This window comes from Pochonia chlamydosporia (genome assembly GCF_001653235.2).
Source record: "Pochonia chlamydosporia 170 chromosome Unknown PCv3seq00010, whole genome shotgun sequence".
Classification (NCBI taxonomy): domain Eukaryota; kingdom Fungi; phylum Ascomycota; class Sordariomycetes; order Hypocreales; family Clavicipitaceae; genus Pochonia; species Pochonia chlamydosporia.
The window spans coordinates 149,396-164,017 of NW_019154045.1; the positions used below are offsets into that span (position 1 = coordinate 149,396).

Here is a 14,622-nt window from a genome sequence, read left to right on the forward strand (position 1 = left end):
TTGATACACTTTGTCCAGTCATCGAGTGATTGGCTACTCTGCAACAAATTTTGGACATGGCGGCTGCATCATGCGTCTTCGTTGGTTGGCCGCACTGCCCCATGCAAGGCCGAATCCATGTCGGCGGCTACAGCAGCATCATGAGATGACATCGCACGTCATGGAGACCTATGTTGGTTCGAAGTTTTAATTTTTGAACTTAGCATCACGGAGCGTAACACATGACGAAATATGGTCGAAAATGGATGTCCATCGCATCGGGTTCACTGACATATCCTCCGTTGCTCGCAACACAGTTGACTCCCCAGGCGATGCGAAAGCCAAATGCAAGTAAGTTCGCTGGTGCCTGCTCTTGACATCGTGGAGGCTTTGGGAATGGTGTGCTGACTTGACAGTGTCATTTTTATCCACGGACTAAAAGGACACCCGAGAAAGACCTGGGGTCCTCCAAAGCTAAAGCCTGCCATTACGCCAAAGTCACAGTCCAAATGGAAGAATGTACGATCCTTCATCCGAGCGACGTCTGCCGTCTCATCGGCTACGGATGTCACGCAACAGAAGATTGAAACTGATAATTCCTCCGTCACCGATACTACGGCTTCCGGACGCTCCTCAGCTTCTCCAACGTCTCCTTCCATATTTTCCTCCACGTCATCTATGTCTTTCTCCTCTACCACAACTGCTGACTCGGTATCATCGCATGCGGCTACGCCTGCGGAGGCCAAGATTTTTTGGCCAGCAGATCTCCTCGCACAGGACCTTCCCGAAGCGCGAATTTGGACTTATGGATATAATGCTGATGTTCTTGCCGGCATGTTTCAGATGAATAACAAGAATAGCATATCACAGCATGGACGAGACCTGGCCGCGAGGCTCGAAAGAGATGTTGATAATGATGTGCGTTTATTTACGACCACAGACTGCTTTGCGGAACCTTCTAACTTTAGTAGCTTCCAATCATCTTTGTGGCCCATAGTTTGGGTGGCATTGTCGTCAAAGATGTGAGCTCATACTCGAAACATTACGTTGACTCTCTACAATGACCACTGTCACTAACTGGCTGCGAGGCTCTGCATCGATCCGAGGCTTGCCAGAACCGCACAAAATACATTGTTTTCCTTGGCACACCTCACCGTGGAAGTGCATGTGCCGGCTGGGGAGAAATCGCGTCCAACCTAGCTCGTCTCGCAGGTCAAGATCCTAACAGCAAATCGCTCAAGGCATTAGACGTCAATAGTGAAGTTCTAGACAACATCCATGAAGAGTTCAAGAACATAGTCCATACCCAGGGAATCAAGATACACACATTTCAGGAGGCTAGGGGCATGCCTGTAATGAAAGGTGTCGACCACAAGGTATCGCATCGTCCCATTGTTCGCAAAAGCATTCTAATGCTAACGAGACCCTCGCACGTAGGTTGTGGATGATGTGTCTTCTAAGGCTGACCTCCCACGATCAATTGAAACTGTGGAGAGCATAGACGCTGATCATATGCAAATGGTCAAATGCGGGACTAAATCTGACGACTCATATCGTGCGGTTTATGGCGTGATAAGGCAGTTCATTCTAAGTCTACCAGAGGAGCAAGCGTCGTCACTGCAATCACAGGCAGCGACACAGCCGATACCTGATAGCCTCGACAATGGATCACCTAGCCAGCCCATCGTTGAAGGCCCCTCTGAAATACCTAGATCTTCGGCGTCAGGACCTAATGAGGTTGATAGAGGGCGCCAAAAGTGTAGGTGTGCAAACTATTGTATTGCCGCTTCAGGCCATGCTAATATTGTATAGTCCTTGTTCCCTATAACAAAAACCCCGATTTCATCGAACGCACCAATGTCATGATGAAATTACGAGAGCAATTCGGACATGGTGCTTCTACGGCAACAGGACAGTCTCGCCAACGAGTGGCACTTCACGGACTTGGCGGCGTTGGGTATGTTCAGCACCTACATGATACAAAGACAGGATATTAAGCTCTCCTAGAAAAACACAGATTGCTCTGTCATATGTTTACTGGCTTCATGGGTATCGTCCCGACATGTCGGTATTCTGGGTCCATGCAAGCAGTATTGATCGATTCCGCCATGCATACACCAACATTGCCAAAGAGTGCAACATTACCAAGAGTGATAATTCCAACACAGACCCTCTTGAGATGGTCAAGGCTTATCTAGAGAGCCAAGAGAGCGCACCCTGGATGCTTGTAATCGACAATGCAGACGATGCGGAACTGTTCTTCCAGTCATCGCTTTCCATCCAAGCCTCAGTGGGCAGCAGTGACGAAGCCAGGGAAGAGCCCTTACTTGGACCGTATATTCCAACATGCTCTCATGGTTCAGTATTGATAACAACACGAAATAAGGCTGCAGGAGTAAAATTGGCACCAGGGAAACCACCGATCGAAATTGAGAAAATGGATGAAGACGAAGCCGGGCAGCTCATACAGACAATTCTTCTGGACAGTGAAATACCCCCCGAAGAATCCACTGCATTGGCATCAAAGCTTGAGTTCTTGCCTATCTGTATAGCACAAGCCGCTGCGTTCATTCTCGAAAACTCCATCACGATTGGGGATTACATGGAGCTACTGGATGACAACGACCAGACCCTGGTGGATCGACTGAGCGAGCCATTTGAAACTATGGGACGGGACTCGGAAATGCCTCACGCGGTAGCGGCGACATGGATGGTTTCTTTCAATCAAATTCGGCGACAGTGCGTTCTTGCAAGCGACTTCCTTTCCTTCATCTGCCTGTTTAGCCGCCAGGCGATACCAAAGGATTTTGTGCTCGAGTATTATGACGAGACACGGGGAAAGATAGGAGCAGCGGAAAAGGTCGAAATTGCCAAGGCCTTTGGGGTGTTGAAGGCATTTTCCTTCATCTCAGAAGCGAAGGATAAGACTGTGAGCATTCACAGACTTGTCCAGCTTGTCACGCGGAAGTGGCTCCTGAATGAAGATAAGCTGAGTGATTTCGCGGGGCTGGCGGTATACATTTTGTCCATCTATTACCCACATGCAGATCATGACACGATGCGCACATGCATCAACTACATGCCTCATGTGCAGGCGGTCCTGCAATTCTGTGATCCTAACTCGGACGATGACGAGCGAGACAAAGCCCGGATACTACACAACGTTGGAACTTACTTTGTTCTCACTGGGCAGCACGAGCTCTGCCTGGAGACACAGAGAGAAAGCCTGCAAATTTGCGAGAGAGTTTTAGGACGGGATCATGATGAGACACTTGTCTGCCAGGAAGCTATGTCAGATATTTTATTACACCTTGGCAAAGAGGACGAAGCAGAGAAACTTCAGCTTGAGGTGCTCCAAATACGGGAAAAAAAATATGGCCCAGACTATACAGAGACGCTGATAAGTCAGTACAACTTGGCCTCTTTATACCATCAGCAGGGACGATACGATGAAACGGAGGCACTTTGTCTCAAAATCATAGCGCAAAGCAAACGAATACTTGGTGACAGGCACACAGAGACGCTTGATTGTATGGAGCGTTTGGCCGAACTATACAGCAAGAGCGCCGTTGGCCGTTTCAACGAGGCTATGGACATATTGTCATTTGTAGTAGAAGCCCGAAAGGAGGTTCAGGGGCATACACACGCGGATACCTTGGACAGCATGTCCATGCTAGCAAGAGCCTATGAAAGGGTGCAAAAATACGAAGAGGCATTGCAACTGGCTACTCACACTTATGAAGAGAGCAAACTAAAGTACGGCATTGATCATGATGCAACTTTGAAAAGAAGCGGTCACTTAGCAAGTCTATATTCTTTGCTAGCAAGGCCGGACCTTGCTGAAGCTCTGCGGTTGTGGCAATATCGATGCCTGTTGGAGAAGTATGGCCCTGATCACTATGAAGTTGAAAGGGCCTGCCGACTACTCGCTCATGACTACGCTGAGATGAGAAGGTTTGAGGAGTCGGAAAACCTGTTGACGGACAAATTAAACCGCCACAAAGCAACCAAAGGACTGAACCACCGAAAGACAATTGTTTCAATGCAGGATTTGGCAGAACTGTGGGCAAAGCAAGGGCGCTATGAGGCAGCCTTCGCCTTGGGTCAGGATTGTCTACAACGAGCAAGAAAAGTTTTAGGGGTTGATACACCCCAAACAAAAAGCATCAGTGATCACTTGACGGAGTGGAAGTACTGGCAAGATCGTGGTAGACCGTATAGGTGTGATATTTCGATCATGGAGTGGTACCGCGAGATGGTTGCAGAGTCAAATATACCCACGGAAGGGCTGGACAAACTGACATTGGCGATATTGAATTTGATCAAATTGGGAGTAATCTGATCGGGCGGGGGTTTCTTTTGGTCCACATTGTCCCAACTCGAGGAATCGCTGGAGAAAACAACCGGCGGTGTGTAGAAGTTGACGAGAGGATGAAGCATTGCTACAACAGAATCAATGCTGGTGTATCCGGTATTCGCTATTTCAAGCTAAAAAAGAACTAAAGCACCCCCCCCGTGCTCCATCCAAAGATATTGAAACTCGTCATCGTAATTGCGTCGTGACATTGACGAAGGCGTTGCTGGCTTCCATTCATAAAATTCGCTTACTTCTTGCCGCTCTTCTTGATACCCTGGCTACCGGTATTAAGGGGGCCTTTGCCGCCGACTTTCGCCTTCATGTCCTGCAGGGCCTTCTTTTCTATACAACAGGTCAGAACAAGACCAGTAACTTGGGGGAGTGGATGTCGGCGGTGGTGTTTAGCGGTGACGAACCCAGCCTTCTTTTTTCTATGAGACGCTCATCGTCCGAGTCGAGCTCCTTCGCAGCCTTCTTCGGTCCCTTCTCTGGCTTCATCTTGCCACCTACAAGAAACGCCTGTCAGTCCCTCTTTTCGCCCGGAAATCGATTCGGCAGCGTTTGAAGAAATGACGAAAAAATTGGAGCAAAGGATGCACGTACCTTGTCTGCTCTGGCCACCCATAATTAATCAACGATGCAGAGATCCAAAAAGGGAAGTATTGTTTCGCTGCTACAATAGAGAGCAAGGGCCACCCGCGTTGCTGGTACGATTGCTGGTTGGCTCTCAAGGGCTGTTGGTTACACGAGAATTTGGACGAGAAGGGGAAAATATCGTGGCTTTCTGGCGGGGATCAAGAGGCGGCTGGTGCTGAGAGACAAGAAATCTACGAAGGGGAAGTGGCGGATTCTCTTTTTGGATTAGCTTGGAATTGAGAATCGTGGACCTTGGAAGAAAGAAGCCATTTACAATCTGTGGCCAATGTATTTGTCTACTTTCAAATGTAGTGTAGCATATAATAATATGTTGCAATATACCATAACACACTGACCGATATGATGAATCTTTTATCCGAGCAACATGCAGTATCTTAACCTCCTACGATGACTTGAAGTGTAAGATGAGGCCATACGGTGAGAAAGTAGATCCATTGATTTGAACGTTGCAGCCAGCCAGATAGGTCGGACATATCGCCTCCATGCAGGCTATTTGGGTATCATTATGGATATACAAGTCAATCTACATCCTCCTTGGTAATTTATTACGATATTTACCATACCTTCTCTATAATTTTAGACAGACAATGCCAGATACCATCAATCCCACAAGTACCACTTCGGCGCTAGTACTGACGCCAAAGCCGCTTCCATCGGTTATCCCGATCGAGGTTCCTTCCTCATCCAACCTCCCACCCGCAAGACACCACCTCACATCTCTCAAAAACTTCCTATGTCGTCGTAATATATCATCCACACCGATCATCGATTCGCAATTTGCCTCGTCATCCAAATCCGTACCTCGGACTAGCATCGTCGACACAGGCACTACAAACACAACAGTGGAGAACGCGGCCCCGTCAACTGCCAACATTCTCACGTTTCACGGTCGGATTTTACATGTGTCAGTCCCAACAATTTCGGGATAATCACCACGGCACCTCTTCACCACGAAACAGTCCATGATTTTCAACCCATGTCGGCTCATCCGCAATAAATACCATCGACAACCTCTCGCTTTCACCCTCCAACATACTGCGATGGCACCTTGACCGCATTCAAAACCGCCACCATGTCTACCGTCCGCCGCCGTCGCCCCTCAACCACAGAATCTATCCTCACCACCCTGCAAACGCTCGAAAAGAAGGCTGAATCCAAATTCCTCCTTCTCTGGGACGACCTGCCCGCATGGCGTCGCGATAACGCCTTCATTCGCTCTGGGTACCGCCAAATCCGCGCTTCCTACTTCCACTCTTTTCAGTCGCTGTTCTATCTGCACAATGAGTCTGTCAATATCTGGTCTCACCTCCTGGGAGCGATGGCCGCCATCGTAGCGTCCGCATACGTGTACTACGTCGTTCATCCTCGCTACGAAGAAGCTACCTCCTCGGATGTACTTGTCTTTTCTTGCTTCTTTGGCGGAGCCATTCTGTGTCTGGGAATGAGCGCAACGTTTCACGCCCTTGTAGATCATAGTGAGGCAGTCGCCAAATGGGGCAACAAGTTGGATTATACGGGTATTGTAGCCCTGATTGTAGGGAGTTATGTGCCGGCTTTGTACTATGGATTTTTTTGCCGTCCTACTTTGATGTCGGCATATTTGTACTTGGTGAGTTTTTGATTGTCACATTTATTGATGTGTTTCATCTTGTAAGCTAACTACTTGATGAGATTTGTACATTGGGTATCGGCTGTGCTACAGTATCCTGGGTAGAGCGCTTTCGCACACCCAAATGGCGCCCATATAGAGCGTCCATGTTTATCGGCTTGGGCCTGTCGGGAGTGATTCCTGTTATCCATGGAGTGTCGATATATGGCTATGCCGGGCTGGAAGCTCGCATGAGTATTAGCTGGATTATCGCCCAAGGAGCCATGTACATTTTCGGCGCGGTTTTATACGCAGTAAGTTTCGTCCCACATCAAAAGTATTGATCTGTTTAGCTGACCATGTCGCAAGGTCCGCTGGCCCGAGAGGAGTTTCCCCGGATCCTTTGACATTTGGGGCAGCTCGCATCAGATATTCCACATCTTCGTGCTGTTAGCTGCCGGGACGCACTTTTATGGCATGGCCAAGGCGTTTGACGCCCATCACGGGAATGGACCACCATGTGTTTCGGAATAGATACTGCGTCCAAGCCAGCTCAACCAGCATTATCCAGACCCAAATCCATGACCCTCACCAAGCCTGACGCAATGGCCGCAGCAGCCCAGCACCCAAACCCTTCATTCGGATTCCATTCGACGACAGTAATCCTCGACAACGGCTCGTACACGATTCCTCTCGTTGGATCCATCAACCCGCCCGTCTCTTCGTCGTCGTCATTTCTATCACCGGCTTCAAGATCAGCCTTTGTCGGCCGCTTGGGCTTCTTTCCGTGCTGCGCTTTAATCTCGCCCTTGGGACTCCTTCCCTTCTCAATAGCAAAACCATGGATGATGCGTGATGCGCCTCGTGCTGGAGCTAAGGGCTCTGCAGGAAACAGTTCCCTGGGGCGGTGTTCGTGTTGAAATATGCGCAACCGATCAGTGAGCTCTCGCTTACTGGTGAACAGCTCAACTTGTGGATTCATGCTCCATAGCGATCCGTCACTTGTACCAACTAGCAGGAACGGATGGGTTTTGCCAACCCCAAGACACGAGTTGTAGCTTTCACCGACGAATATCCTTCTCACAATGGGAAAGTAGCGCTGGTGCATGAATCCGACCATGGTGTTTAGCGCATTCGCGGAAGGGTATACCGAGAAGAAGCCCTGAATGTGGTCGCTGTAGGCCAACATGTTGGGCTGCCAGCTAACCGCGTTGGTTTGCACTTCGGTTGACTCGTATGTCGGACAGCTGAGGTCAACCAGTTTTGTTGTACCACCTACAGGCGTTGAAGCTACGAGAAATGGTTGCGATGGGGCGCCAGTTGCAATATCAATGATGAGACTGTGATGCACGGGGTGTCTTGACAGGAGACAGTTCGGGTGAAGCGACCACAGGGCTATTGAGCCATCCGAATATCCGATGACGAGTCTGTTGAAGTTTGCCCATGCGAAGCACGTAGCTTTGATTGAGGATTCGTTGTCAAGGATGAATGAAGCAAGGGGATACTCGACCTTGTCTATACCAATAGTTAGCATATAAAAGATAGACCACAATAGATCAACGTACCAAATGACCCGTCCTGATCATCCACCTCAATGACATGTACGTTTCCATCGCCACACAGCACAGCGAGATGATCGCACGCCGGACTCCATCGTATCCGCCTGGCACGCCCGTAATCCAGACATATAGTCTTCTTGAGCCGCGGTCCCTGCGTCGACGGTCTACGAACACCATCGATCTCCTCGTCCGTAAACGCCCATAGTTGCACGGTTCCGAATTTCTGGAAATCCGGCTTCTGGTGCTCCACCTCATAATTGTACTCCTCTTGATCTGAGTGCGGTATCACCGCCAAAGCAAGAATCTGCTCACCTTCCCTTCTTGGCATCCAGTCCATCCCCGTCACTATACCGCCGACATCGAATATCCAGCCCGTGGGGATCTTGGTCTCAGTTTCGTCGGTTTCGTATGGAATCCAGCCCTGTGAAAGGGCATACGAATCACCTGGATGCATGGGAATCTCTCTCTGCGCTTCAAACGGTCCCATTATTACTCTCAGTTCCCGCTTCGGCATTTGGTATAGAGTCGCCTCATCGTCGGTTAATGTCCTGTATTTTGTGCCAGTGACGGCATCGTCGTTTTTGACTCTCACAGCCCACTTTTCGGCCATGTATGCCATCTTCTCTCTGTACTGGTCTGCCCACGGTGCAATATTCGGAACTCCTTCCTCGGACACAACATTCCGAGGCGGCAGAACCGTCCACTTCATCCAGCGCTCCAACAGCCGCTGCGCAAGCTGAATACTCGCTTCTCGAGGACCATACCATGTGTTTGTAAGTGCTTGGCCGCGCATCCCTCTGTCAAAGGGCCCGGCATACCCCTTGAGATGGGTATCTGTCGTGACGGGCTCGACGTCCATGTATCCTTTGTACGTGCCAGTGCCAGTGGTCGTAGTCTTCTTCACCTTTTTCACGCGCCTCCCAGGTGTGGTGGGTGTCTGGAACGCCGAATCTGCGGCATCGCTGTCGCCCTCTTCGGCAGAGGGCATGTCATCGTCGTTGGGGGACTCATTCACAGCTGATGCGTCAAAGTTTTCGTCTGAGTCGTTGGCGTGGGCTGGTTGGCGGGTGTGCCTTGTTCTGGGAGGGGCGGCATGTTGCTCTGTGTCGGAGGAGGAGCTGTCAAAGTCGTATTTTTGGGTGGTGTATGATTTTGTGCGGTTTGATCTGCGGGTTCGCATTTTGGTGGTGGTTGAGGTGAGTGAGGAGGTTGAGGTTGAGGTTGAGGAAGTGAAGTGAGTGAGTGAAGTTGTTTTGGGTTTTTGTGGAGCTCGTTGTGAGATGTGAGAGGTGAGGTTGTGTGTTTGTGTATGCGGATGAGTTGCTGGCTGGAGGAATTGATTAATGAAACAAATACGGATAATATGGTAGGGATTGTGATTATGATTGAATTTTGCAATTTATTTTACTGATGAAAATACAGGGTCGTGAAGGATGAGTTGGGTTGTTGCGATGCATATGTGAAGTTGATGGTCATCAACAATACCACCAAAATCTTGGTCAATTTGGGGAATGACCCAGACTAAATGTCGCATATACAAAAAATGTGAAATATAATGTAGACTTTTATATAATCGCAAATACGGGCATGTTTCTACAACCCGCAGTCTAAAACTGCGGCCCGCCACCAATCTGCATATAATTCGAAAACTCCTTCTGCAATCCAAGCTCCCGAATTCCCCCAATCTCCTCATCAGTCAACTCGAATTTGTCAAACTTCTCCAGATATCCCTTCAGTCTATCCAAACTCTTCCCCGTAGTAGCCACTGCTAACCCCTGATCCAAACACCACTTCATCGCAATGTCACCATCCTTCACGCCATACTTGGCAGCCAACTCCCCAAACTTGTCATCAGCAGGACCAGGTCGTCCTCTAATAATAGGTGCAAGCGAGCTATAACACGAAGTTACAATACCCTCACTCTTCATCCAGGAAACGAGGTCGCCGTGCTGCTCGTAAACATGGCACTCGACCTGATTCACTGTTGGTGGGATGGTAGCTACCTCCAGAATAGGCTGTATCTGTGCCTTTGTAAAGTTTGACACACCAATTGACTTTACGCGACCGGACCGGTGAACAGTTTCCATCTCCTTCCACTTCTCCTGTATGTCCTTGTCATTCTTTGCGAATCGTGGGTTATGAATAAGGTAGAGGTCAAAGTACTCTAGATCCAGTCTAGCGAGTTGCTGGGTGAGAGCTTCATCGACGGACAGCCCATTGTTGCAGTCGGCTTTGGACGTGATGAAGAGGTCTTTGCGTGGAATGTTGACCTTTTTGAGAGCAGCAGCTAGTTCATCATCCTTGTTGTACTCTGTCTACCGTTAGAGGCATGAATATATTTTAGGAAGGGTACTCACGCTCTGCGGTATCAATGTGGCGGTATCCCATGTTGAGTGCTTCTACGATGAGCTGCGTGCTATCAAAGTCGGGGAGTCCAAAGACTTGTCTGAACTTGGGGTTATGGGCTGTTCCGACGCCATATGCAATCTGGTCTTGTTAGATGGTATTGCATTGGTGAGTAGGGATGAGTACATACAGCTGGCATCTTGGAGCCGTCGTTTAGAGTGATGACTTTGGACATGTTGGTGGTTTTCTGAGCTGATGAAGTAGGAGAGTGATATAGAAAGGAACACTTTTAGAAGAAACAAGTACAGTAACATTTAACGACTTTATATACAAATCGACGGCAAGTTGACTAACACGATCATATCCGTGATGTGTTCGGCCCCGCAAGTATAGTTGACGCCACGCGATGCATTTGGTCCACCGATGCTTATGTTCGTTTAACTGGCCAATGACCATGGACTATCTACGAGACTCATGACGGCGGATGGTTTAGCCAGGATTTGAAACATGCGTTTGTAATGTGGATAGGTCGTCATGGTGCTCACAGGTTTGTCGTTGGATCACTTCTATCAAAGGATGGGCCGACGAGGCCGTGAGCACGGGCTTCTGCAGAAGTCTCCTCTGACTAGTTCTTCCTGTGGTATATTTAAAGCTGTGTTTCCTATTTCAGCTTCTTTAGAGTTGCGTACCTGATACCTCTTGTGGCTAGGTGATATTGCGAGGCAGCTAGTACTTTAACCAGCAGGACCGCTTGTCACTATGTATTATGAGGACCAACATTTGAACTCGAATAAACGCGACTGGTCACAAGGCACTCTGATGCGGTAAAATCGACTTTTGTCTTTAATGCACCTGCTAATACTTCTTCATCACAATCCACGTCCAACTTTCCCACATCACTTGTTCATACCCACCATCCCCCATCACCAACTAAAACTCTCAATAGCCAACCTGACCAGAATCGGCCCCTTCTCACCAGAATGCCTAGCAATAGCTGACACGATATACCTCACATCATCTGCCATACCTGTCGGACCGCAAACAACCACAGTCGTACCACCCTGCTGAGCCCGCAGCTCTCTCTCCAAGACATCCCGCAGATTAAACCGCTGACCAACCGAAATAGTGACATCAAGATTCCCCCATTTTCTATCCGAATCATAGCCACAGTCGTAGCCGAGCATGCTCTCCACCGCATGTACCAGCGGCATAGTTCGGACGCCCCAGAACAGTTTTCGACTTCCACACGGTTTGGCCGTATTGTTGAAGTGATCCAGCGCGGGAAGAACACCCGTGATGCCTACACCGCCAGCAATGCATATGAGGTTCGGGTAGTCGTGTGTAGGCGTTGGGTGCTGGTCTTGCAGGAACGTAGAGCCAATGTCATAAGACCCCTCGACCAGAACAGGGATGCCCTTTTCTTGAACTTTTCTCTTAGACAGAAGAGCCGTCATGCCGGCATGTTTGCGCACAAACAAGACAACGCCGGAATTTCCTGGCTGCTCTGGTTGTCCCTGTTCCGATACAGATGCCGCAGAACTGCTGCTTCCGCTGGCACTGACGATGACTTCTTTGTTTCCTAACTCGGTGGCGGCATTCACCTGCCTCATACTCTCCAATTTTGACTTGCGATAAGACACCGATGCCACAGAAAAGGGATGATTCTCCCAAACGCGCCAGCTACTAATCGTCGGGAAATGCAAGTACACATGCCCAGACGCCGACAAATTAGGAATATCCAAGCGATAGTACTCATCATCCACAGGCGACAAATACGCCCTCTTTATCCCGTGTCTAAACGACCGCGCAAGCCTCATTGCCCTGTCAAACACCCAAACCGCCAACGACATGATCAACCAGTTCTCGTAGCCATAGTCGGACGTATACTTCAGATTGATGTGGTAAAACGTGCCCGCGAGCGCAACAACAGCCAGCAGAATATGCAGCACCAAGAACAACTCATACGATTTACGGCGCACAATCTGGATTGAAATGACGCAGAGTATGACCATGGCTACTGTCGCTGCTATACCGAGCTGCCAGTACAACTCGGCGCTTTGTTCACTATACGACCACCCGGGATACTTCAGCAGCGCGATATTGAGGTACAGAGCACTGTGGACCACGGCGTGAAGCATACACAGGACGGCTGTCCAGCGGTGGACCAGCAAAAACGTAGAGTGAGACCAGTTCGTCAGCCAGAGAAGGAGGTTGTTTCGTCCAGCGTACAGCATCACCAGCGGCAGAAGGGCACAGCTCATGACGCCGGTACGATTGGCGATGTATGTCTTGGATACTTCTGCCGTGCTGGTGTACCAAGCGGAGGGGAAGACGTAGTGAATTCCTTCAACGGTAGACACAACGTTGATCACCCACATGTATAACAGGAAGATTGCCTGTCCGCGTGTTGGGACTGCGCCTAACCCCCATACCGGCTGATCATGCTTCCTTCCAAACAACGGCGGGTCAATGACGAAGGCGTTGAACTTGGTCAGCCATCTTTCTGGCCAGGGGAGGAAGCGAAGCATAGATACACCAATGGGGATGATGGCTCCCGACACAAACACCACCATTGCGTACCAAGAGCCCCTTCTTTCGGTCTTGGCGTACGCCTGCATGGTGTAGTAGTATGAGTTATACACATCGTCGGGCATCACGGCCGTGTAGTTGAGTATAGTCGTTGCATTGAGTGGCTGCGAAGGAACAGGCTTTATGCTCGCAATAAGCGTCGAGTAGCTCTGGTAATCTGGTGCGAGGGCCGACTTGTTCGTGCCCGGAAACTGCTTCACATAAAAGGACTCAAGCTCCTGGCGTGGCAGGCTGCTGCATCTTGTCTCGAGACAGTGTGCCGCTGTTTTCATAAAGTACTCGTTTCGTGATTGGCATTGCCGAGTTGGTTCAGCGGTGACTTTCCAGCCTTTGCCGGAGGGATATACCGGTTCGTCTGTGCCTTCGTCTCTTTTCTGCCACCTCTTCTCGAAGGACGTGTTGGCGAGGTCTTCGTCCGTGCAGTTCATGGGTGAAGTGATGGCGAAGAGACATGGCCACGCGCAAAAGGGTTCGTAAAGTGTTATGCCATAGCCGATGAAGCCTTTGGCGCCGTCATTTGTGTTGGTGACACCGAATGATGTTGCTCTGGATATGAAGGTCAAGACGACTAGCCATGATAGTTGGACCATGTTGGCAACGCCTCAAAGTGTTATGGAGGTGACACACGCCAGCCTTTTGGCTTTGTGAGTGACCAATACGGCTGACCGGTAGTGTAAGCTTGGCGCAGTAGATGCCAAGAAACTGGATCTAAGTAGATCTCTGCCAAGAGCAGTAGAACGGCAGCCAAGAAATGGGGAGAAACACCACAACGTTGCAATATGCACCAAATCTACACTTTGAGACAATATATGCAAATGATATTTGGCAGAGGGATTAAGGACCCTTTTTCTACATGGAATATCCCCTCGTGCTTCCCGAACCTCTTCCAATGCTACGTTGTACCTACTTTCCACACGACTATCCCCTTCTTGCACAAGTCCAGCCGTTGTTCGCATCATTCCGGGATCAACATCAAGCCATTCGGTCTGAACTGGACCATTAGGAGGCAAGAAATCGTTGTCGAAAGAGGGGAAGCCCAGGATCCGGCACGTCGGTCGAGTGTCTTGAAGACTTTGTGCCCCCGAGGCCCCTGGTAATGGGAAGATTCAGATGCCGCAGACTCCCGAATCCAAAGGGCTGATGGGGGCCATTGGTGTCTGGATTAGCTAGCGGCTCCACATGGTGTTTTCAGGAACTTGGAAGCGAAGGTTGAAGTTGCGACGGTGAGGGTTTAGAGGGTAGGAGAGGGTGCGTGCCCGCATCACAAGGCTGGGACGCAAGCTTATATATAAGCTGCTTTATAAACTTGCTTACCTATGACTAGGAGTTGCTGGAAAGGCTGTGTTTGTTGGATATGAGTGAAGGGATTAATCACTGGAGTGGCATGTTAAAACTCTCATCTTCACATCGAACTATGACACAGGGATGAAGCAACTCTTCTCTGGCTATTGTGCATAACAGCCCATGTGACACAAATGACTCTACATTTCGTCCAATCGCAGTCTAGCCCTAAAACTCCGTTTCACCGGCCCAATACTACAGCCGCA

At 49.5% G+C, this 14,622-nt stretch overlaps 5 protein-coding genes across 5 annotated transcripts; 2 read left to right on the forward strand and 3 right to left on the reverse strand.

Annotated features, from left to right (window-relative positions):
* Positions 1 to 241: 241 nt before the first annotated feature.
* On the forward strand, positions 242 to 4,321 carry VFPPC_14760 (phosphorylase superfamily protein; the record flags this gene model as incomplete). Its single annotated transcript, XM_018292528.1, has 7 exons — positions 242 to 330; positions 396 to 897; positions 951 to 1,001; positions 1,068 to 1,355; positions 1,417 to 1,738; positions 1,792 to 1,936; positions 1,987 to 4,321. 7 exons carry the CDS (start codon positions 242 to 244, stop codon positions 4,319 to 4,321), a joined length of 3,732 nt encoding a protein of 1,243 aa, XP_018136732.1.
* Positions 4,322 to 6,065: 1,744 nt separating this feature from the next.
* Positions 6,066 to 6,988, forward strand: VFPPC_14759 (hemolysin-III channel protein Izh2; the record flags this gene model as incomplete). The annotated part of the gene is made up of 3 exons (XM_018292527.1): positions 6,066 to 6,602; positions 6,665 to 6,895; positions 6,935 to 6,988. 3 exons carry the CDS (start codon positions 6,066 to 6,068, stop codon positions 6,986 to 6,988), a joined length of 822 nt encoding a protein of 273 aa, XP_018136731.1.
* A 146-nt stretch (positions 6,989 to 7,134) lies between these two features.
* VFPPC_14758 (transcription factor TFIIIC complex subunit Tfc6) lies at positions 7,135 to 9,320 on the reverse strand (the record flags this gene model as incomplete). The annotated part of the gene is made up of 2 exons (XM_018292526.1): positions 7,135 to 8,096; positions 8,147 to 9,320. 2 exons carry the CDS (start codon positions 9,318 to 9,320, stop codon positions 7,135 to 7,137), a joined length of 2,136 nt encoding a protein of 711 aa, XP_018136730.1.
* Positions 9,321 to 9,747: 427 nt separating this feature from the next.
* Positions 9,748 to 10,721, reverse strand: VFPPC_10317 (aldose reductase; the record flags this gene model as incomplete). The annotated part of the gene is made up of 3 exons (XM_018288707.1): positions 9,748 to 10,451; positions 10,498 to 10,627; positions 10,677 to 10,721. The coding sequence occupies 3 exons, from the start codon at positions 10,719 to 10,721 to the stop codon at positions 9,748 to 9,750; spliced, it is 879 nt and encodes a 292-aa protein (XP_018136729.1).
* A 688-nt stretch (positions 10,722 to 11,409) lies between these two features.
* VFPPC_10316 (ferric-chelate reductase) lies at positions 11,410 to 13,665 on the reverse strand (the record flags this gene model as incomplete). Its single annotated transcript, XM_018288706.1, has 1 exon — positions 11,410 to 13,665. One exon carries the CDS (start codon positions 13,663 to 13,665, stop codon positions 11,410 to 11,412), a length of 2,256 nt encoding a protein of 751 aa, XP_018136728.1.
* Between the last annotated feature and the right edge of the window lie 957 nt (positions 13,666 to 14,622).